General features: G+C 47.4%; 1 protein-coding gene and 1 pseudogene across 2 annotated transcripts in view; one reads left to right on the top strand and one right to left on the bottom strand.

Annotated features, from left to right (window-relative positions):
* Positions 1–3,432: 3,432 nt before the first annotated feature.
* On the bottom strand, positions 3,433–13,524 carry LOC308358326 (peroxiredoxin-1-like; annotated as a pseudogene). The gene is made up of 3 exons: positions 13,397–13,524; positions 3,739–4,075; positions 3,433–3,681 (listed from the first exon to the last, which is right to left on the bottom strand). The product of its transcript is annotated as a peroxiredoxin-1-like (transcript).
* Positions 13,382–24,540, top strand: part of CDH1 (cadherin 1) — an 84,341-nt gene continuing 73,182 nt past the window's right edge. Inside the window, exons 1-2 of the mRNA XM_080828221.1 lie at positions 13,382–13,570; positions 14,461–14,575. Of these exons, the coding sequence (XP_080684347.1) occupies positions 13,523–13,570; positions 14,461–14,575 (163 nt within the window). The 5' untranslated portion in view covers positions 13,382–13,522. The remainder of the gene's footprint in view (positions 13,571–14,460; positions 14,576–24,540) is intronic.

Raw genomic sequence — 24,540 nt, 5'->3', positions numbered from 1 at the left:
GGGGGTTCTCTCTCTCTCTCTCTAAAATAAATAAATCTTTTTTTTTTTTTAATGAGGCCCTTTCTACTTGTTCCTCTTCTTCTTCTTTTTAGATTTTATTTATTTATTTGACAAACAGAGATCACAAGCAGGCAGAGAGGCAGGCAGAGAGAGGGGGAGAAGCAGGCTCCCCGTTGAGCAGAGAGCCCGATTCGGGGCTTGATCCCAGAACCCTGGGATCATGACCTGAGCCCAAGGCAGAGGCTCAACCCACTGAGCCACCCAGGCGCCCCCAAAATAAATAAATCTTGAAAGAAAGAAGTTGCATGCTCCTGCGATTGAGCCAGCCAGGAATCCCTTATGTTTTCTTTCTTTTAAAGGGTTAATATTTGAAATGTTTTAGAAGAATAAATATATCACATATACATTATAAAACATAATAATATAACGGGTAAGGGCCTGTGAGTGGCTCCGTTAGTTAAGCATCCAACCCTTGAACTCAGCTCCAGTCTTGATCTCACGGTCATGGATTCAAGCCTTGCATTGAGTTTCACGTTGGGCATGGAGCCCTACTTATGAAAAATCGTGAATAATAAATAATATAATGGGTAATCGTGAGCTCACTACTCTCCCCAGATTTCCCTCTCCACAGAAATATCTGTTTGGGGGTACCTGGCTGGCTCAGTGGGAACATCAAGACCTTGATCTCAGGGTCATGAGTTTGAGCTTAGAGTAGGAGTTTGAGTATAGACATTACTTTAATAAAAAACACTTTGGGGCACCTGGGTGGCTCAATTGATTGAGCATCTGCCTTGGGTTCAGGGTGCTGGGATCCAGCCAGATGTTGGATCCAGCTCCGCAGGGACTCTGCTTGTCCTTCTCTTTCTCTCCCCTTCCCCACCACAGCTCATGCTCCCACTCCTGCTTTCTCTCTCTCTTACTCTGTATGTCTCTCAAAGAAATAAAATCTTAAAAAACAACAACAACAACAACAACAATGAAAACCCTTAAAAAAGAATGTCTGTTGGATGAGGATTTGGGGTCCTCACCAAACTTCCCAGCTTTCCTCTCAAGTTTCCCAGTGCCCCCCCCCGATTTTTAAGACGTACATATTATTCATTACACTGTGACTATAATTAAGTCTTCTCTGCTTTGTCGGAAAGTTCAACCTAAAAACTAAAAAGCAGGGGCTCCTGGGCACATAGCGGCACTGTGACTTTGAACTTCTTGATATTGTAAATTGTCATTGACCAGGTTCACTTTTCCTTCTCTTGGGGGCCAGCAGTTCTCAAATGACTGACATTTACGGAATCATGATGTGTTGTATTGCTTTTTGTTGCTTTTATTTTTTAAATTTTTGTCCCAAAGATTTATTTATTTATTTGACACAGAGAAAGAGAGAGAGAGAGAGAGAGAGCGCTCAAGCAGAGGGAGAGACAGGCACACGGAGAGGGAGAAGCAGGCTCCCAAAGGAGCAGGGTGCCAGAAGCAGGGCTCCATTCCAGGACCCTGGGGTCATGATCTGAGCTGAAGGCAGATGCTTAACCAACTGAGCCACCCAGGCTTCCCACCAAAGTCCTACTTTTTAGTGGTGGAAGAAAAAACTAATGGACCCTCATGGGTTGAGTCATTTTACAGATGGGATTTCATTGGCGAAGACTGGAGGGTAGACCTTGTCAAAAGTGAAGGTATGAGAAGGAGGGGCTTTCTCCAGCCATCCCTATGGATGACATCTTGGGCTCGGGGAGGAGGAGTGGGGTCTTCTCTGGTTCCGGGAGACCAGAAGCCTGGGTGCCCCTCGACCCTGCAGCGCCTTATCTCGCATTCTTGAGAAACCATTTTCAAAGCTATCTGTGCACAGAGAGGGCACCCAGCCAGCCATGAAGCGCCCCCTCTTTCAGCAGGTCTAGGAGAGAGTGAGAGGCTGGTTGGAGGGAGCCCACGGCCCACAGACTGCACTTGGGGAAACCCTGAGCGGTGGGAAGTGTGGAAATAGTTAATGTTTGTCTAGCACTTCCTGGGTGCCCTGTTCCCTTGGGTTCCTCACAAGCACCCAACAACGTGGGTGCTACTGTGATCCCCATCTGTACAGATGAGGAAATTGAGGACCAAAGGGAGTTTAAGTGGCTCATTTAAATACCTAAAACTAGCTGGCGGAAGAGTAGGGTTGAGATTCAGGCAGTGAGCGCCTACGTCTATGCTGGGGAACGTTTTGCCATACTGGTCTTGGAGCTGGGGCACCAGCCCCAAGCCTGCCTCTGCTGTGAGCTGCTCCTTCCCTCTGAGCCTCACTCTCAGCCCCTCGGGAAAATGGGGACAACACGTTCTGCTCTGTAGGCAGGTTGGAGAACCACACGGCCCACCCAGGGCCGGCCCCTCTGGTTGCAGCTGTGTAGGTCCCCCACCCCACCCCACCCCACGGTGGAGGGGAGCTCCAGCCCTGCTGAGCAATCAGCCGCTTGAGCTCTGCTCTTACCAGCTTCTCCTGGCTGCGCTGGGGTCTGGAATTTCAGGTCGATTTGACAGATTATTTCTTGCTCAATTAAGCAACGTTTGGCTCTCAGTTCGACAGGTACCTGTAAGGAAAAGCCTGCCCTTAGCAGTACGGCATGGAGCTTAAGAGGTTTTGGAGACCAGGGGCCCTGGGTTCAAATCCCAGTTCTATCACTTTTACTGGGTAACCCTGGACAAATACTAGGAGCCTGTTTCCAAATGGGGAAAACGGATGCAGTGACAGTACCCAGAGGAAAGCATATAAAGTACGATGAGCTCCAAGGCATGACAGCTATTTTTTTTTTTTATCATACCATATATTGCAGTTCCTTGGATCAAGCACAGTGCCTGGTACAGAGTCAGTAGTCAATAAAGAAATGGATGAATGTTGACCTGTCTGCATCCCTCATTACCTATGAGCTTCTTAGGGGCAGGAAACTTTTTTTTTTTTAAGATTTTCTTCATTTACTTGAGATGAGAGAGAGAGAAACCACGAGCAGGGGGAGAGGGGCAGATCGAGAGGAGGAGCGAGAAGCAGACTCCCCGCTGAGCAGGGAGCCTGACTCTGGGCTCAATCCCAGGACCCTGAGATAATGACCTGAGCTGAACGCAGATGCTTAACTGAACTGACTGAGCCACCCAGGCACCCCAGGAAACAATTTTTTTTAAACTTCGATTATTATTTTTTTTCTCAGTTCAAGTTTAATAGAAACAACGAAAGATCAAGAGTGGTGCCCCCACTGCGCACATCAGGTGGCCTGGCCAACAGCACAGCTCAGGCCATGCTCCCCAGAGAAAGAAAGGCCGGCCTCCCCAGCCCCTGCAGGAAAGGCGTTTCCCGTCCCATACCGCATCTGCATGGAGTCTTGTGTTTTAAGCCTGACACTGGTACAAAAGAGATTTTGTTTTCATGGACACCCACTGCAGCCCAGCCCTAAAACGGCCCACTTCTCACTTCTGTTAAGAGAAAAATTTTTTGCTCTTCTGGACATCAGGCTTGATGGTATCGCTGCCCGGCTTCCAGCCAGCTGGGCACACTTCCCCATGCTTGTCAGTAAACTGGAAGGCTTGAACTAGTCTCCGAGTCTCATCCACAGAGCGGCCGACAGGAAGGTCATTTAGACCGAGCTGCCAAAAGATATCCTTCTCATCACTGATAAAGAGGCCCCTGAATGAGAGGCCTTCATCAGGCTTTAAGACTCCATCGTCCTAAAAAAAAAAAAAAAAAAAGAGAAAAAGACTCCATGGTTCTGAGTGATGCTACACTTGGGGGTCTGATACCAAGGGAGGGTTCATGGGTCCCAGTCCTTGTTTCTTGGGTGTGTTGGTCCATATGCCAAGTGACACAAATGAGAATCTACAGAAGCACTCATCACTGGTGAGGTTTTTAAATTCTTCTGCTCTGTCACTGAAAGCAATGATCTCCCTGGGGCACACAAAGGTGAAATTAAGAGGGTAAAACAAGAACACAGTGTAGTTGCCTTTGTAGTCACGTAGTCTGATGTCTTTGAACTTGCCATTTGGCATAATAGTTGTGGCTTTGAAGTTGGGGACAGGATGCCCAATTTTGGCATTTCCTGAAGATAATTTGCCATGGGCAGCTCTGAGACAGAACACACCAAGGACCAGTTAGGAAAGAGATGCCTTATTTATTTTAAGTCAACTCTGTACCCCACATGGTCCTCGAACTCACAATCCTGAGATCAAGAGTTGCATGCTCTACTGACTGAGCCAGCCAGGCAGGCTCAGGGCAGGAAACATATTTTGTTTACTTTTGTGTCCATAGTGCTGAGCAGAGTACCTAGCACAGGGGAGTGCTTAATAAATGTTTGTTTTTTGCCCTAATGAGCTAATGGATCTGGTCAGCCATCATTTATGGTGCTAAAACCACAAGGTAAAAGGCTGATAGATAAGTTGCTAATGGGGGATCAGCTGACATTAACTGAATCTTACTACTGTAATAGAGCCAACCAGACAATTCCTTGTTTCCTGTGTGGTTCTCAGAACCACACAGGAAATATTTTTGTCTAAAAAATTGAATCTGGGGTCCCCTGGGGGCTCAGTCAGTTAAGCATCTGCCTTTGGCTCAGGTCATGATTCCAGGGTCCGGGGATCCAGCCACGCTTCGGGCTCCCTGCTCAGGGGAGAGCCTGCTTCTCCCTCTCCCTCTGTCTGCCGCTCTGCCTGCTTGTGCTCTCTCTCTCTCTCTGTCTCTCTGTCAAGCAAATGAATAAAATCTTTAAAAACAATTAAAATAAAAAATTGAATCCGAGTCAAATAAAGCCTCTAGATCCGAGGACCAGTATGCGTGACATATAGGATAGAGGGATGTGTTACATGACACTGTGAGGATGCATTCAACCAAATACAAAACGTAAGACATCCTGGGGTGCCTGGGTGGCTCAGTCAGTTAAGCATCTGCCTTTGGCTCAGGTCAAGACCCTGGGACCCTGGGATTGAGCCCCACATTGGGCTCCCTGTTCAGCGGGACCCTCCTTCTCTTTATCCTTCTATCTGCTACTCCCCTTGCTTGTGCTTGTCTTTCTCTCTCTCTCAAATAAATAAATAAAATCTTTTTTTTTTTTAAAGATTTTATTTATTGGGGCACCTGGGTGGCTCAGTGGTTTAAGCCTCTGCCTTCCACTCGGGTCATGATCTCAGGGTCCTGGGATCGGGCCCCACATCAGGCTCTCTGCTCAGCAGGGATCCTGCTTCCCCTTCTCCCTCTGCCTGCCTCTCTGCCTACTTGTGATCTCTATCTCTCTGCCAAATAAATAAATAAAATCTTAAAAAAAAAAAGTTTTTATTTATTTGGGGCTCCTGGGTGGCTCAGGCAGTTAAGCGTCTGCCTTCAGCTCAGGTCATGATCCCAGGGTCTGGGGATCCAGCCCCACATCAGGCTTCCTGCTCAGTAGGAAGCCTGCTTCTCCCTCTCCCACTCCCCCTGCTTGTGTTCCCTCTTGCTGTGTCTCTCTCTGTCAAATAGATAAATCTTTAATCTTTAATCTTAAAAAAAAAAAAGATTTGTATCTTAAAAAAATAATAATAAATTTTAAAAAGGGGTAAGTGGATAAATAGATTGCGTACATACAGACAATAGAATATTATTCTAAAAAATTATGCTAAAAATTATGCTAAAAATGAGCTATCAAGCCACAAAAAGACATGGGGGAAATATGTATTAATATTAAATATTTATTAGAATTATTTTAAAATAATTTAAATAGTTAAAATAGTAAAATTTATTAAAAGTAAAATATTAAATATTTATTAATATTAACTAATTAATATTAATAATATTGTTTATTGAATATTATTAATAAAAAAGCCAATCTGAAAAGTCTATAGACCTTATGATTCCAACAGCTGGGGAGAGAGTATTTTCCTCTATCCTTCAAGGTTCTAGGTGGTTTAAGAATCAAATTGACATGAGTCTGATTAACAGAAGGAAAGGAACGATTCCCTGGCTGGCTCAGTTGGAAGAGAGCATGACCTTTGATTTTGCGGTTGTGAGTTCAAGCCCCATGTTTGGTGTGGAGATTGCTTAAATAAATTAAAAAAAAAAAATTTAAAGAACCTAAAAATAAATGCCAAGGGAAAAGCAATGTTTAATTACATGTACATGGAGGATCAGTCATAAAACAGAGACCCAAAGAAATGATCAAGGAATGCAACTTTTATACATTTTTGAATTTTAATTCCAGTATAATTAACATGGAGTATTATATAAGTTTCAGCTGTGAAGTATAGTGATTCAACAGCTCTATGCATTACTCAGTGCTCACCACTTTAAGTGTCTTCTTAATCCAATTTCACCTGGTTTACCCATTCCCCTATCACCTCCCCAAGGTAACTGATAGTTTGTTCTCTATATGTAAGAGTCTATTTTTTTTCTTTGTTTCTTAAATTCTGCATATGAGTGAAATCATATGGTATTTGTTTTTCTCTGACTTATTCCATTTAGCATTGTACCCTCCAGATCCATCCACATTTTTATAAATGAAAAGATTTCAATCTTCTTTTATGGCTGAGTAATATCCCATTGTGTGTGTGTGTGTGTGTATGTATATGTATATACACACACACACACACCCCCCACATCTTTCTTTTTTTTTTTTAAGATTGATTTTGGGGCGCCTGGGTGGCTCAGTCAAATGTCTGGCTTTGGCTCAGTGCATGATCTCAGGGTCCTGGGATCGAGCCCCACGTTGGGCTCCCTGCTCAGCAGGCCGTCTGCTTCTTCCTCTCACTTTCCCTCTGTGCTCTCTATCAAAAAAATAAATAAATAAATAAATAATTTTATTTATTTATTTATTTTAAGATTTTGTTTATTTATATGTCAATCCCAAGGCCCTGAGATCATGACGTGATCCAAAGGTAGACGCTTAACTGACTGAGTCACCCAGTCGTCCCTCTTTTATTTTATTGTATTTATTTATTTATTTATTTTTAAAGATTTTATTTATTTATTTATTTGACAGACAGAGATCACAAGTAGGCAGAGAGGCAGGCAGAGAGAGAGGGGGAAGCAGGCTCCCCGCAGAGCAGAGAACCCGATGTGGGGCTCGATCCCAGGACCCTGAGATCACGACCCGAGCTGAAGGCAGAGGCTTAACCTGCTGAGCCACCCAGGCGCCCCTTATTGTATTTATTTTAGAGAGAGTATGTGAGCAGTGGGAAGGGGCAGAGGGAGCAGGGGAGACAGAATCTTAAGCAGGTTCCATGTTTACTTAGCCTGGAGCCCAATTCAGGGCTTGATCTCAGACCCTGAGATCAAGACCTGAGCCAAAAATCAAGAGTCAGCCTCTTAACTGCCTAAGCCACCCAGGCACTCCAAGCTTTTATACACTTTAGGGTTAAGACATATACACTGCGAGGAATTGACAGGATAAAGAAAACTTATGTTTGAGAGTGCCAATTAGTAGGGGGTTTTAAACAGAATTTGGGCTGGGGGCAGTAAATTAGTAAAATCGATCAGTTTTATTTATAAAAGCTTCCCTGGCCCTGAATTCTCTGCGTCCTCCCATAAGGATGTCTCTTTACTGGTACAAGGAGGGAACATTTCACATGGGAGATAGGGCACAAAGTGGGAGTCAGAGTGGGTTTTTTTTTGCACTGGCTCTTTCTTAAGTAATTCAGAATAATCAGCATGCCGGGGCGCCTGGGTGGCTCAGTGGGTGAAGGCCTCTGCCTTCTGCTCAGGTCATGATCTCAGGGTCCTGGGATAGAGCCCTGCATCCGGGCTCTCTGCTCGGCAGGGAGCCTGCTTCCTCCTCTCTCTGCCTGCCTCTCTGCCTACTTGTGATCTCCGTCTGTCAAATAAATAAATAAAATCTTAAAAAAAAAAAAAGAATAAATCAGTATGCCAAAATGGTGTATTTGGGGAGCTGACTTGTGCCCCAGACATTCTAGAAAAGGCAAAATTACAAGACAGTAAAAAAGATCAGTGGTTGACAGGAGTTAGCAGGGAGGGAGGGATGAGCAGGCAGGCAGGGCACAGAGGATTTTGTTTGTTTTGTTTTGTTTTGAGCACTGAGGATTTTTAGGGCAGTGAAATGACTGTGTGCCATTATAATGGTTACATGTCATTGTACATTTGTACAAACCCACAGAACTGTAAGGTAGACTTCAGGTGATTATGAAGTGTCAGTGTAGGTTCACCAACTGTAACAAAGGTACCATTCTTGTGGGGGATGCTGGTGGGGCGCTCTGTATGGGGGTGGGGCAAGGGGTGTTGGGGAAATCTCTGTATCTTCCTCTCAAATCTGCTGTGAACATGAAACTGCTCTAAAAAAATAGTCTTTTTTTTTTTTTAAATGCAGGGGTGAAAAGATGAGACAAGATTTGGTACAAGTGCAAAGTTTACAAATGACAAAATTATAAAAATGGCAAAAATGGGGCACCTGGGTGGCTCAGTGGGTTAAGGCCTCTGCCTTTCGGCTCAGGTCATGATCCTGGGGTGCTGGGGTCCTGGGGTCCTGGGATCCAGCCCCACATCAGGCTCTCTGCTTAGCGGGGAGCCTGCTTCCTCCTCTCTCTCTCTCTGCCTGCCTCTCTGCCTACTTGTGATCTCTGTCTGTCAAATAAACAAATAAAATCTTTTTAAAAAAATGGCGAAAAACAATTATTGAAGCTAGATGATAGCTACGTGGTGTTTCATTCTACCGTACATGGTACGCCGTGTACTGTTTTCTTTGTGTTTGAAAGAACAACGTCTTTTGCAGACATGAGGGGCTAGCTGCAGGGGCCAGGGCGGCACCCCTATCAGTTACCGTTATTTTTTTTTCAGTTACCGTTATTTTCACAGGAAGCTGAAGCTGGATATCCAGCTCCCTCCCCTGTGTGCTGGCAGGCAGTCCGGGCCAGCAGAGGTTTCAGGAGCCCCCAGGAGCAGCTAGTACAGAGCCTCCTCTCCCCCACACCTTTGGGAGCTTGATCTGGTTGCAGACCCTGGCAATTTCAGTTTCCCTGGGATTCCTTTCCAGCCAGGTAGGGGTTAAGCTCTTCTCAGAGAGGCTGAGAGAGGAGTTACCCCTCTTGGTCTGTGTACCCTTATTGCCACCCTATTGCCAGGAAATGAAAGGGAAAGGACTACCCGGAGGAGTCATCATTAACTCCTGGCTGACCTGGGGCCCGGACACCCAGGAAATGGAAATTCATCAGAGACACACCCTGTAATAAGGAAACCTGGAATTCTCATCCCAGCGACCGACGCTTGGTTTGCATCACCGGTGGGGGCTGTCATCCACCAGCAAGGCCCCTGGCCAACCTTTCTTTTTGCCGTAGATACTTGAAATTGTACTGTTAACATTGGACTGGCCCTCAGAGAGATCTAACTCCAAGATTTTGATTCTTCTTTCCCTCAGTTGAGAAGCTAATGAATGTGGTGGACCTGCACAGACACGATTGCAGATGGTCTCCGGGGTTCTTGGACCTACCAGAAGCCGGCTCCTCCACAGACCCCCTCCAAGAACCCTGGGCCGAGCTTACTAGCTCCTAAATTCTCATTCCTTTGAAAGAAGCACACCCTAGAGCCCTCTTTAAAATGCAAATGACCCTTGGGAAGGTTGAAAAGATTAACCAGATGGTGTCAGAGAGTTTTTTCTGTGCAGCAGCCAAAGGTAGCCTATGAGGTTTTAATGATGGCGGTGGGGAGTCTTCGTAGGGGCTCAAAGTTTGGGAAGAGGATGTATTGAGCCAAGAGTGCTAAAGGCTGACTTTACCGAGTGCTCACAAGAATCTTGTGAATTGGGGCGCCTGGGTGGCTTAGTGGGTTGGGGCCTCTGCCTTCGGCTCGGGTCGTGATCCCAGTGTCCTGGGAGAGAGCTTGCTTCCTCCTCTCTCTCTGCCTACTTGCAATCTTTGTCTGTCAGGTAAATAAATAAAATCTTTAAAAAAAAAAAAAAAAGAATCTTGTGAATTAAGTGCTATCAGCATCCCCATTTTATTTATTTATTTATTTATTTTTTTTATTTAAAGATTTTATTTATTTATTTGACAGACAGAGATCACAAGCAGGCAGAGAGGCAGGCAGAGAAAGAGGAGGAAGCAGGCTCTCCGCAGAGCAGAGAGCCCGATGTGGGGCTTGATCCCAGGACCCTGGGATCATGACCTGAGCCGAAGGCAGAGGCTTTAACCCACTGAGCCACCCAGGCGCCCCAGCATCCCCATTTTATATGGAAGAGGAAACTGAGACTGGAAAGGATCAAGACACTTGCTACCCCCTCCCCAGCTAGAAGAGAATGTGAAGCCTCCATCAACTTGAGGTCAAAGGGCACCAGCAGCATAGCTCAGTGTGTCAGCTCCTTTGATCCTCACAATGAGGAATCTTTTTTTTTTTAAGATTTTATTTATTTATTTGACAGACAGAGCGAGAGAGCACAAGCAGGCAGAGCAGCAGAGGGAGAGGGAGAAGCAGGCTCCCCAGTGAGTAGGGAGCCCGATGCGGGGGCTCGATCCCAGGATCCTGAGATCATGACCTGAGCAGAAGGCAGACGCTTAACCAACTAAGCCACCCAGTCGCCCCAAGGAATCCATCTAAAAAAAAAAAAAGATTTATTTATTTATTTTAGGGTTGGGGAGGGCCAGGAGAAAGCGGGAGAGACGGTCTCAAGCAGACTGCTGAGCGTGGAGCCGGATGCTGGGTGTGATCTGAGGTCATGACCTGAGCTGAAACCAAGAGTCAGATGCCCAACTGACTGTGCCACGGAGGAGCCCCAGAGGAAACCTTTTTTGACGGAAGAAGAAACTGAGGCAATTCACCAAGGGCCATAGTCACTCAGGGCTCTACCTCCAACCTCCTGGGTGTTCCCTCCTCACTCCCAACCGTTGAGAGCTGGCAGCCCTTCACAACTGTTTCTGGAGCTTGAAGGACTTGCTGAGAAGTCTGAAGAGAGCATCATGCTGACCTGTCTTCACTGCCCCTAATTGTTTTCTAAAATCCTTTTTATTGAATTATCAGAGTGTAATGGAAGAGTCGATGAGAGCTGCTTTGGAGTTACAAGGCCAGGGCTTGCTGGGTGGAGAAAAGCAAAGCCCTAAAGGCTCCCTGGGCTGAGCAATGGTATAAAATATGTATTTTTACATAACTGGGAGAAAAAAAATAAACGGACCAGCTGCCCCATGGGGGAAACGCCTCTTTCTGTATTTCCATTATCTTGTTTAATGCACAGTCGGGCAGGAGCCTCAGTGGGAAAGGAAATACTGGAGCCCTTTCCCTATGAGCCTCCTGGTGGGTTAAGAGGCAGAGAGAGCCAAAATGCAGAAATCCAAATGGCCTGGGTGTGTACTCAGAAACCCATTAAAACTGAGGGGACAGGTGGGGAAACCCATTAAAACTGAGGGGACAGGTGGGGGAGGAGGGCTGGGCTGATTCAAAACACTCTCTTGGTTTGCAACAATACCCTCCTCTGGGTTAAGAAAGTAGCCTCAGTGAGCTCAGATTCACCTTTAGTGAGTATTTAGTGAAGTATGCTAAAAATGGCCTTCCCTGTAAGGAAGAGGGAAAGGGAGTTGCTCTTTCCAAAGAACAACCAACACACCAAACATTTACTGAGCGGGCACTACCAGGTGCCAAGTACTCTGTTTAGTCATTTTCTTGCATAGTTCCCATTGACCCATTTACACAGATAAGAGCACCTAGCTGCCCAAGGTCATGCAGCTGGTGAGCAGTTTACTCTGCAGTGTTTAGTAATTCTGAACATGCTTGGGGGGTGAGGGAAACATAGTGTCCTTGTCGGGTTAGCCAAACCACACAGACTGGGGGGGGGGGGGCTCCAGCGGTCAGACACAGAAGCTCTCTGATCAAACATCTGCATGTCTATTCTTTTTTTGACTCTAAAATTATTTTCCTAAGGACAGAATTCTCTAGAGAAGGCAGTGGAGACAATAGTGTGGTGTTGAGCCGCAATTTGGGGGATCCGGGGATTAGGCTTCAGTCTTGGCTTTGATATTGACTTGCTATGGGACATTGAAACTTACTTGCAGATAACAGGTTTGGATGATCTTTAAAGGGTCTTTTCCAGGATAACATCGAAGATTGAAAACTACCGCTCCAGGGGCGCTTGGGTGGCTCAGTCGTTAAGCATCTGCCTTGGCTCAGGTCATGATCCCAGGGACATGGGACTCTCTCCTGGGTGTGGGGGGGTCCTGCCTCTCCCTCTCCCACTCCCCCTGCTTGTGTTTCCGCTCTCACTGTGTCTCTCTGTGTCAAATAAATAAATAAAATTTTTAAAAAAGAAAAAGAAAAAGGTAACTACCGCTCCAGCTGCAAGATGGTCTGGGGTCTACATGAGGTGAAGCTAATAGCAAGAAGGGTCCTGGAATGAGAGGGGGTGGGTTCCAGCCCTTCACCACCTCCTACTGGTCTCCAATTCTTTATGCGTCAGTTACTGGCCTATCAAACGGGAATAACAACAGCTCTTGGGTTGTTTTGAGATAAGATTAAAGGAGAGGGTCAATGTTAAATGTTTAACATAGAGCCTGGCACACCATTTGGAAGATGGAGATATTGAGGTTTTTGAAATGTGGGTCCTGCCCAGTGGATTGATTTGGACACTCACAACCTATGGAGACCTGGAGTTAAAAAATTTCGACAGAACTAGGAGCCCCTGGGTGGCTCAGTCGGTTAACCTACCTAAGCTACTCCACCTAAGCAAACGACTCTTGGTTTCCGCTCAGGTGCTGATCTCAGGATCATGAGATCAGCCCCGCCTCCGTGCTTAGCTCAGAGCCTGCTTGGGACTCTCCTCCTCTCCTTCCGCCCCTCCACCCTGCTCTTGCTCTTTCTCTCTAAAATAAGTAACTCTTTTTAAAAAACAAAGGTGGGGGGGGTGCCTGGGTGGTTCCCTCGGTTAGGTTAGGCTCGGTTCCCTCCCTTAGGCTCAGGTCATGATCCCAGGACCCTGGGCTCCAGCCTATATCGGGCTCCTTGCTTGCTCAGCAGGGACCCTGCTTCTCCATCTCCCTGCCCTTCCCCTCCTTCAATCTCTCTGTTAAAAAAAAAAAAAAAAAAAAAAAAGGCAGAGCTAATGGGGCGCCTGGCTGGCTCAGTCTATGTAGGAGTGACTCTTGATCTCAGGGTCATGAGTTCAAGCCCCGCGTTGAGAGCAGAGTCTTAAAAAAAGGGGGGGGGGCAATACTAGGTAAAGAGTAAATTCCTTTCTGTCCCCAGGTGTTTGTGAGGCACCAGGAGGCAGGGAGGGAACTTGGAGGTGACAGGGATGGTGGAACCCCTATCCCACATCCTGATTCAAGCAAGTGCGGGTAGCGGTCAGTGGGCGGCAGCGGCTCCAAGCGGGTGGAAGCCGACCACCCCCGAATCCGCTGAGGAAGCCGAGGCTAAGCCCCGCCGCTCATTGGCCGTGGGCGGCAGGTGTAGCGTCAGCCAATCAGCGGCGCCGGGGGCGGTGCCTCCCAGGCTCACCTGGCTGCCGCGTCGCAACCCAGCTCGTCCGCCCCGGGAGCTGCCGAGCACCTGTGAGTTCGCGGAAGTCCTGCCGCACTCTCGCCCCGCCAAGCTCCGCAGGACCCGACCGCTGCTCGGCCCGCCATGGGCCCTCGGTACCCTAGCGTCTCCGCGCTCCTGCTGCTACTACAGGTACGTCGCGTCCCCTGGCTGGGCGGGGGACGCCTTCCGGCCCCCACGCCACGCTTCCCGGCCCCCATTCTCTCTGTCGTCGACCCTTCCTTTCTCCTGTCGCCCCCTCCTCTTCCAAGAAAGTTTAGTTTCAAGAACGGCCTGGAGGCTGAGCCGCGCTCTTGGGCTCCACGGAGGTGGGAGTGGGAGCGGGTGGAGAGCGAGCTCGACTTTGCCCACTCCCTCCCGCAAATACTCGAGGCGTAGGGGGCGGGGGCGACCCTCGCTGCGGGCTCGGGGGACCCCGGGCTGGCCGCAGTCCGCGCTGGGGGCGGGCAGTGGGGGGGGCGTGGGGCGTCGGGATACGGAAAAGAGGAGTCCCAGTGCAAGTCAAGGGGAGGCAGGAGGAGTGGGGACGACCCCTGTGGTAAGGAAGGGGAAATCAGTAGAAATAAAGGCACCTGCCGTGTAAAGAAAAGACTGTAAACAGGTTTGGAGGCGCCCCGGGATAATAAAGGGCTCAAAAGGTGTTGAAGCGCCCCTGCTTGTGAGGAGGTAGACTTAGGAGTGGGGGCGTTCCCGGTGTGTGGAAAGTGAAGTGGGGAAGGGTAAAGATGCCTCCAGTGACATGAAAAAGGAGACGGGAAGGAAAGGGGCGCCTGGTGGGGAGCAGCTGACAGAGCAGCCCCCTCTCCCGGGAATACCTGGGGGCTTGGCGGCAGCAGCTTTCGGAATGAAGGGGTTTGGCGAGGCTACTTGCCCTGGGGGTTGGGGGTGAGGGTGGCTCCCTCCCACAATGCCGGGGAGCGAGAGAGGGGAGGCGCATTTGGTTTCGGTGTGGGCAGGAGGGGACCCCCCCCTCCCGCCGCCGCGCCTAGGTCACCCCGGTTTCATACCTTTTCCCTACTTAGGTCTCATCGTGGCTCTGCCAGGAGCCAGGGCCCTGTCGTCCTGGCTTTGGCTCTGACAGTTACACGTTCACAGTGCCCCGGCGACATTTAGAGAGAGGCAGAGTCCTGGGCAGAGGTAAGTCCTGAGCCGGGTGTGGTGGGAGTGGCAAGGGTCTGGGAAATTGTACTCCCACGCCCCTGGGCAAAGCCCCTTTTTCCTGGTTCAAAAGATACCCCTTTGGAGTTTACACAGATGTAGGGATCTCAACTTTAGCCATGGTTGAGCACTGTGGGTGAGAGGGCTACCCTTGTATGGGGATGTTGGGGAGGGGGCGTTTAGAGGCCTTTCATGTGAGACAGTCTGTCATTTGAGACTGCAGAAACCTGGTGTGATGGAGGGTGGTGAGGGCTTAGTAATTCCCCTTTGCAGATAAGGAAATGGAGGCTCAGAGGGTGGAGTCCACTTGCCCAAGGTCAGAGAGCAGGAATTTGAATGGGCCCGACTCCCAGGCCCCATTCTGCACCATCTCAGTTAACGAGGTGCCCTGTCTTGGTTATTAGGTTGTGGCATTTGCCCAAAGAGGGGGAAAATTTCTATACAGGTACCATTCCCCCAAGGAATATATATATATATATATATATATATATATATATATATATATATATATATTTTAAGCCAGATAGCTCTGATTCCGGGAATGAAAAAGCACACAATGTATTTCTGGGCGGTATCACTGTGATAATCAGGATTATAGAGTTTGCTTTATTTCACTTCACTGTTGCAGGAGTGAGAGAGCAAGGGAAGCCTGGTTTCTCTTCTGGTTTCACTAACTTCCCAGATGCTTCTTTTCTACCAAACGAGTTCTCCTTCCTCTTGATTTTAGTTGATGGGGCAAGTATCATAACTATAAAACACTTGTTAAAGTGAGAAATCACTCACGATTCCCAGAGGAAATTCACTGCATTTCTTCTTCCAGTCTTTGGTCACGTGAAAACGGCAGCGGTCATGGTGTTGTGTGAAGATTGTTTGAATTTTGGAGGTTGTTCCAACAGTGGGCGGCATTTTTTTAAACAGAAACTGCAGTTTCATTGATTAAACATATTTGCTTTTCTGGGTCCTGTCGGTGTTGTGTGGAGCTCTCTGTTGAGTCAGAAAGGAAGTGTTTGTGTGGTTTTGCAGTGGGTCCACCATTAGCCGATGGTTGATATTCTGCGCGCCCCTGTTCTGGGCACCCAGGAATGAATCGAAGAGATACAGGGACACTCCAGCCTGTTGGCATGTCACATTCCAGCAGATTATGGAGAATGTCCCAGGACCCACTTAAGAGGGCACTGTGGGACGTGGGCATTTAGGTGCCAAAGAATGTGGGTGGCATGGGATGTTTTGATGGCTACCAGTGGGTAGGACTGGCTTCTTGGAGGAGGCAGTTTACCCAGCCTTGAAGATTGAGGCAGGGGTTAGAAACTGGGAGTGTGAGTGCTTCTCTCTATAGGGATGTCCAAGACAAGAGCTGGTCACTTTGTTTTCCTGTACCTCAGGACATTTGGTAGCTCCAGATGTGGCTTAATCTGGCTTTCACTGCTCCTGCACTGCACCCCCCTTCCCCCAACAAGCTCTTGGTCTGTCCCACTAACATTACCACGTAATATAAAAATTACCATTATTGTTAAAGATTTTATTTATTTATTTGACAGAGACCCAGCAAGAGAGGGAACACAAGCAGGGGGAGTGGGAGAGGGAGTAGCAGGCTTCCCACTAACCAGGCAGCCAGATGCAGGGCTCAATCCCAGGACTTGGGTTCATGACCCAAGCCGAAGGCAGACGCCTAACCGATTGAGCCACCCAGGCACCCCTGCCATTATTAGTATTATTACTATTTTTAAAGATTTTTTAATTTATTAACAGAGAGAGAGAGATCACAAGTAGGCAGAGAGAGAGGCAGAGAGAGAGGGTGAAGCAGGCTCCCTTCTGAGCAGAGGGCCCGATGTGGGGCTCGATCCCAGGACCCTGAGATCATGACCTGAGCTGAAGGCAGAGGCTTAACCCACTGAGCCACCTAGGCACCCCCCCCCCCCGCCATTATTATTAATAGCAGCACATATTCCTTTTGAACCAAACTCTGGGGCAAGTGTTTCCCTTTACCTGATTCTGCTTTATGAGGCACCGTTATTTGGTCGATTTTGCAGGTGAGGAAACTGGGCAATTTAGTAATCTGCTCAGAGACACACAGCTGGTCTCTGTTCTCTTACCTGCTCAATAATCTGGAAAAAAAAGAGAGAGAAAGATGGCATTTGGGGAAGTAGTGTCCATTGTGAAGTAGATGTCATCTTCGCTGTGTGCCTGAGAGAGCAGAGATGTTGATGTGGCAGGACCCGGAGGAGAGGAGGTAGTGGTGATGGAGACAGGTCAGACTCCATAGGAAGTGCAGCGAGTCAGCAGCTGGCGATCTTGGTGGGAGAGGCCACCTCTGCGAGCTCCTTGGTGGGGTGGCCGGTTTCAGTTTCTTTCTATCCAGGACCCACCCCACTCAACAGATTTTCTGACATTTCCCTGTTTTGGGCTTTCCTACCAGTCCTGTGTAGAATGACCCAGTTAGCCCAGGATAGGAGTGCCCTTCTGGTAAAATCAATGTGCGACCTCAGAGAACTGGCTTTGTGATTTTATTTTATTTTTTTAAAGATTTTATTTATTTATTTGACAGACAGAGATCAGAAGTAGGCAGAGAGTCAGGCAGAGAGGGAGGACGAAGCAGGCTCCCCGCTGAGCAGAGGCCGTTAGACAGTATGGGATCTAAGTATCAACATCGTGCCTTAGTTTGATGGAAGCATGGGTGGGGGGAGCCTGCAGGTGTTCAGACCAATGACTTCCTTGCTTTGCTTCCTCTACCACCTGGTTTTGGGCAAACGGTTTATGTTTTGGGTTCGGGCTCTGGCTGCTTGATGGATTGACCTAGTTCACAAGCACCCACTTGTGTGGTTTAAATACACCCATTTCCCCTTTCTAAAAGATGTGCTGAAAGGTGGTAGAAACAGCATGCAGACCTCCTAATTCAACTGGGCTTAAAAAAAAAAAAAAAAGAAACGCAAATACAGAAACCTGCTTTGGGATCTCCCTTACATCATCAGATCCCTTCTCTCCCGCCCCTCGGACTCACTTCCCCATTACTCACATCGGTGATAAGGCTTGGTGCTGAGCTCACTGAGGAAGGAGACCTGGCTCCTCCTGTTCTTGCCTTTGTGTCTGTGAGAAGCGGAGGCTTCCTTACATACGTCCTATGTAAGGAAGTCTGCCTGCTGCTCCCCCACCCCTGTGGGGCCTGCCGCTCCCACACCCCTCTGCCAGGTGGTTATGGAAATCCCTTTTTCCCTGTCTGGGGCTTTATATTGGGTGAGTCTTTTCTTCCGAAATGCTCGCCTTGGTGTCTGTTACACATTCCCTTCCAAGCGTAGCCCCAGATAAGCCAGACGCTGCAGCAGGCGTTTCTCACATCTCCCAGAAGCTGCCAAAACCCTAAAATCCCCGAGAGGCACCTGTCACCATTCAGGCTTTCTGGGTTTCCACTCTGCCTCAACTCCCATCTCCTTTCAGGGCTTTGGGCTTTCAAGGAGGGGAATGAAGTCTGTTTGGCTGGTCAGGATAGTTTGAGTAAGCACATGAAAGATCCAGGTGTGGAGCGCCTGGATGGCTCAGTGGGTTGTGTCTGACTTCAGGCTGAGGTCATGATCCCAGGGGTGGGATCTAGCCTGGCTCCATGCTTAGCTGAAAGTCTGCTTGTTCCTCTGCCCTTTCCCCCACTGGTTCTCTGTCTCTCTCTCTCCCCCCTCTCTTTGTCTCTCAAGTAAATAAATCTTAAAAAAGGAAGATCCGGGTTTGCCTTTCAGCTTCTAGCTGTGTGACCTTGGGTAGATCACTTTACTTCAGTGAACCTCAGTTTCCCTCCTGTGAAGCGGGGGCAGTAATACTTAGTGGTTTGTTGTGAGACTTAAATGTGTATGTTTGTGTATTTGGCTAGGCAGCAAGTAAGAGTGCCAGCCCTGGGCTAGACTCGGGGGTTGCAGTAATGAATAAGCAGATGTGGGCTGAACATAAAGCAGGTGAGATGAAACAAACAAAGATTCATTAGATGGTGCCTCATATTTCTTAGGGACAGAGTAGGCACGCAGGTATTTTAAACAAATGAGTGAATTAATAAATACTTATTATTCCTCATACATTTTCTTATTTTTTTTCCACCTCTTAAAATCTTTGGCCTCAGGCCAGCCCTAGATGTTGATCCAAATGGACTGGTTAGAGGTGAGTCTGTGAACTTTCTAAGACTCGTGTGAGGGTTGCTCACCCTTTTAGTGGTTCTGGAAGCTGGGCTACCTCATTAAGTGTGTTTCAGGGATAGTTTGCTGAGTACTTCCGTCTGAGAGGCAGAGCACAGAGGCGGGAGCCCTCAAACCTGAATCTGAAAGGGGAAGGGCAGTCGTTTTGAAGTGTTTGTCATCTTTGGTCAATTAAAAGAAATTCTGCTGGTAGCCTTTCTTCCTTTCTCTGTCTCTCTCTTACTAATTTAAGTTTACCTTTTATACACCTCAGCTCATGCTTGCTATCGTTGGGAGGGCTTTAGCCACTCTCTTTTTGCACATTTCCTCTTCCCTTTCCTTCCTTTAATCTACCTCCAGTCCTCCTCTCTCCCCCCCTCCCCGCCCCAGGCACATTTCCATCATTTAGAAGGTTCTTGAGTCAGACTCCCTAGACTACCTAGGGAATGCCCCTTGCGGGATGAGGAGATGTTGACCAAGGACTTTACCCTCTAAAGAAGCCTTAATTTCCTCATCTATAAAATGGGCATAATAGTACCAGGTGCTCAGTGAATATTAAATATTAAAGCCCTTGGAGTATTTGGTGCCTTCTGTTGGAGTCTCTATTGTGTGTTTTACCTTCAGTTCAAACTTTTCCCTCTGTTCTTCCCACCCAGTAAACCAGCCAAACCAGTTTCCTCACTCTCCCTGCGTCTGCATTAAAGCAAACACTGCTCTGCAAATAGTGACTAGACCAGAGTGCCCTTTGCTAGGAAAGGCAGTTCTGTGGCGTTTTCTTGCTTGCCGCTGTGCAGTGTACCTGGGTGGGGCTGCCTGTGGACCTGCTCATGAATATTGTTTGCAGTCAGAGTGGGAGGAGTGGGGCAAGGAGCAGCTGGGATGGGAAGATCAAAATGACCTTGAAATCATCAGCTTCTATTTTTTTTTAAATTTCATTTATTTGAGAGAGCATTGGGGGAGCGGCAAAGTGAAAGGGAGAAGCAGACTCCTGGCTGAGCAGGGAGCCCAATGACATGGGGCTCAATTCCAGGCCCCCCAGGACACATCCTTAGCAAAAGGCAGACTATTAACTGAGCCACCCAGACACCCCTTCTGATTTGAAATTTATTTCATGGGGCACCTGGCTGGCTCCGTTGGTAGGTCATGTGATTCTTGATCTCAGGTCGGAAGTTTGAGCCCTGCGTTGTGGCTTACTTTAAATCTTTAAAAAATAAAATTATTTCATAATACACGTACTTTGAGGATACTGTTTCTCCATTGCCAGAAATGCTCTGCCCCAGCCCCTGAGAGTATGGCTTGCCGCATGGCTAAGTATTGAATCTCCTGGAACACCTCAAAGATGCAGATTTGCCCTCCTGCAAATTCACCAAGCTATAGTCTCTGAGAGTGGGGTTCTGGATATGGCTTTTTTTTAAAAGCTCCCCAGGTGTCTGCTGCTGCCACCAGATTCATTTCCCTTGACAACCACAGTAGCTAGGTCAGAAATGTTGGATGAGTAGATACCTGGTGCCAGCCAGGGTCTGAACATCTGGCTGTCCAGCTTAAGTAAGGCCAGAGATTCAAGGGCACCGAGGATCCAGAAGGGATAAGGCTGGTCCTGCCATGCTGGCAAAGGGCTGCTCTGTGGGTGTAGAAAAGGGCTGATGGGCTAGGAATGGGGGGACCCAGGGAAGTAGCCAGTACACATACCCCTCCCCACTGTGTAGCCGGTGTTAGGGGTACTGGCTTAAGACCCAGCTCTTGCTCTCAGGGAAATTGCAAAAATCTCTGAGACCCTTGCAGAGGGTAATTTGAATGCCTTCTACCTTCTGAGAAGGGCTGTGTGGTGGGGAAGTGTTCAGCGATCACTTTGGTGAGTGAGAGGGTTTTAGCCAGACAGAGAAGGTGAACAGGCTGTCCAGGAACTGGGACAGGGGTGCTCAAAGGCATGGCGGGGCATAAAGGAGCCAGGCTGGAGCTGTGCCTTCTTGGACAGGGGAGGGTAGCTCCTGGAGAGGACCCCAGGATGCGACTGCCTATGTAGGCTGCAGCCAGGCTATCCCAAGGCCTTGGACTTTAGTCTGCAGTTAACAGAGAATTTTCTCTTTCTGTTTTTTTGTTTTGTTTTCTAAGTAACCTCTGTTCCCAATGTGGGGCTTGAACTCAAGACCCTGAAATCAAGAGTTGTATGCTCCACCCACTGAGCCAGCCAGGTGCCCTGGGTTTTCTCATTCTATTCCCCCTACCTTTCTATTCTTTTAGTAGACAAATCATTCACTTGGTTAAAAATACATATATATGGGGCGCCTGGGTGGCTCAGTGGGTTAAGGCCTCTGCCTTCGGCTCGGGTCGTGGTCCCAGGGTCCTGGGATTGAGCCCCCCATCTGGCTCTCTGCTCGGCGGGGAGCCTGCTTCCTCCTCTCTCTCTGCCTGCTCCTCTGCCTACTTGTGATCTCTGTCAAATAAATAAAATCTTTAAAAAAAATACATATATATATATATTTTAAAAAATACATATATACATATATTTAAAAGAATACATATGTAAAAAAGTCTTATCACCCTGACCCAGGAAGTGGCAGAGGTGGGGCAACGGTCTTGTACTTTTATCTTTCAAAACCCACACTCTCATGCCCCTCCTATGCCTTGTTGCCCAACTGCATCTCCAGTGGAACCCAAGTCACCTTTCTGAGGGTAAGGAATTCCCTCTCCCCTTGGAAGAGGTGTCTTTACACCTTCCTGATCTCACTAATTTTAACTGTGATGCTGGATTTCAGCTGCTTTTGCTTTTGAAGGGGCACTTGTCTGTCACGTGTGGGTCATTTCCATCCTGTTTCCCTTTTCCTCCCCTTCCAAATAAATGCTAGCTGAAGGGCACACTTCTTTTCCTTTCTGTGTGTCTTCAACTTTCTGGGTCTCCGAAAATGGAATTCAGTTGGCATTCAGAGTGAGGGGTTGGGAGGGAAAGTGTCCTAAATTTACCGAGGTTCCAACTGGGACTTTTTCAGGGTGTGAGAGAGATCCGGGCCTGGATCCCGTGAGCTCAGATGTTACTGCTGGGATCTAATGGAGCCCGTCTGGAAGGGTTGAACCTGTTCACCCTGAGCAAAATCATAAACAGTGGCCAGCACAGGACCCTGTGAGATAATTGGCCAAGGCCTAGATAATAATTAGTGGGCTTTGTAATTAGGAGAGTGTGTCATAAGCCGAAAGCCTTTCAGATTTATGGTACCATGGCAAGTTGAAGGCTAGGGAAAACCCCTGTTTCTGTGGTTTGGCATTCAGACGTACCCATACACCTTTTCCGTTCCCAGAACAGTTTTCCCAAAAGAAGTTTTAAGAGTGTGTTCATCTAGGTTAATGCCACAGCTTCCTTTCTGGTCTCCCTGTGTCCTCTGCCCCTCCCCCAACAGTCTTCTCCATCCAGCAGCCAAGAGTGATGGTTTTTAAAATTGAAGTTAATACAAATAGGGAATCGTTTGTTGCACACCTGAAACTAATAAAATGTATGTCAATTATACTTCAATCAAAAAAATAAGTTAGGGACGCCTGGATGACTCAGTTGCTTAAGTGGCTGCCTTTCGATCAGAGTCCCTCTTCTGGCTCCCTGCTCCTTGGGGAGCCTGCTTCTCCCTCTGCCTGTTTTGTCTCCCATTCCCCCTCCTTGTGCTTTCTTGCTTGCTCGCTCTCTAACAAATAAAAAAATCTTTAAAAAAGTTAAAAATCAAAATCCCCTAGTGGCTCCGCTCCCCATTTCACACAGAATGTAAATCAAAATCCTTTCTGTGATGTGCAAAACTTTCATGATCTCCCCCCACCCCCAGCACTTCCCCCACACCTTACCATCATTTCTTCTTGACTGTACCGAGAACACACCAGGCACACTTCTACCTCAAGGCCTTTGACTGGCTGTTATTGGTGTCTATAATACTTTTCTCTGATACCTACATTGGCTCACTCATTTTACTTATTTTTAAGCAAGCTCTATGCCCAGCGTGGGGCCTGAACTCATGATCCCAAGATCAAGAGTTGTTTGCTCTATTGACAGACACCTCATGGCGCACTCATTTAGATCCAAGTTTTTGCTCACGTGTCACCCCCTTGAAACCATTTGAGATAGTTACCCCTTCTAGTACTCCCCTTCTTCCATCGCTTTATTCTCCTCTGTAGCACTTTTCATCATCTAGCATGCTATGTATTTCAGTTATTTCTTCTGTCCATTTTCTGTCTCCTCCCAGTAGAATAGACGCTCCTAGAGGCCTGGGAATTTCATGTTTGAGTTTCAGGTTTTATTGGATCTAGAACAGTGCCTGGCATATAATAGGTACTCAGTTGTTTGCTGAATGAGTAAATGAGGTTTCAGAGTGTATGTATAGAACTATACAGATTTTTTGTATTTAGAAACAATTCTAGGGTCGTGGGGGAGGGATAGGGTGGCTGGGTTATGTGTATTGGGGAGGGTGTGTGCTATGGTGAGTGCTATGAATTGTGTAGGCCTGATGATTAACTGACCTGTACCCCTGAAGCAAAGAATACAGTATATGTTAGTTAAAAAAAAAAAAAAAACCAACTATTGTAGGGTGCTTTTGTTTTTAAAGAAAACCTAGAACTTTGTCAGTATGAGCCATAGAAGGACATGAGGAGGGGATAGTCACAGGGAATTTGTCTCTTGGCACTCCCCTGCTTCTCTGAGCCCTGCACACCCCTAGTGTAACCTTACCTAATTGTCTTGTCACAAAACAGCTTGCAATCTAGAGTCTAAAGGTCAGAGGAGCCATTTCTGCCCCACACTTCTGGGTGTAAGGAAGCACCAGATCAAAATCTAAACAGAGATCTGAGCCTACCAGAGCCATCTGTTTCCTTTCCTATTGTCTGGGTAGCACCTTCCTTGAGCGAGACTCCCAGATGCACCCAACACCTTCTTCCTGGGTATCTGCAGCATCCTTCAGGGCCATTAATTGTTAAAGACCTGGTATCCATTCTTCTGGTTCTTGGCAATGCACAGAAACCTGGGAGGAACTTGTGAGATGCAAAAGAAAAAAAACTCTCAGTACAGAAATTTAAAGGCATCTTAATTAGCTCATGGCCAAGATACAAATCTCACAACTCCAAAATCCATTGGATCAGTAAATGTTGAGAAGGTGGGGCACCTGGGTGGCTCAGTCAGTTAAGCATCTGCCGTTGGCGCAGGTCATGATCCTGGGGTCCTGAGATTGGCTCCCTGTTGAGGGGAGACTGCTTCTCCCTCTTCCTGACGCCCCACCCCCCGCCAAGAGAGTTCTCTCACACTCTGTTGCTGGCTCTCTCCCAAATATATTTATTTATAAGTAAAACCTTTTAAAGTATTTTACTTATTTATTTGTCAGAAAGAGAGATAATGTTAGAAATCATTATATAAGATCCATCACCCTGTCTTCAGAAGGGTAGCAACCTAATATGTAGAGTTGCCAGGGCTAGCAAATAAAAATACAGGATGCCCAGTTATATTTGAATTTCAGAGAAATAGTGGTTTTAATTTTTTATTACTATGTCCCATGCAATATTTTAGATGTACTTACCAAAAAAATCATTACTGTTTCATCCTCTGTTCTCATAAACAACATTGCACTGACAAGTACTTACTCTGTGTCCAGATCTTCCCATGTGCTGTCTCCTTTAAACCTCAACAACCCGAGAGAAGTGACCGTTGTACCTCTGAGAGGATAAGCTAGTGCAGACAGGGAAGGGGAGAGCCTGGCTGGGTGTTCCGGTGGCTTTTGGACACCAGAGCACAGCAAAGCCTGTGCTCTTTACAGCAAGAAAAGGCAACTAACC

This window comes from Martes martes (genome assembly GCF_963455335.1).
Source record: "Martes martes genome assembly, chromosome: 17".
NCBI lineage: Eukaryota > Metazoa > Chordata > Mammalia > Carnivora > Mustelidae > Martes > Martes martes.
Note: the sequence above shows the minus strand (reverse complement) of the source record. Positions and strands in the feature narration are given on the sequence as shown.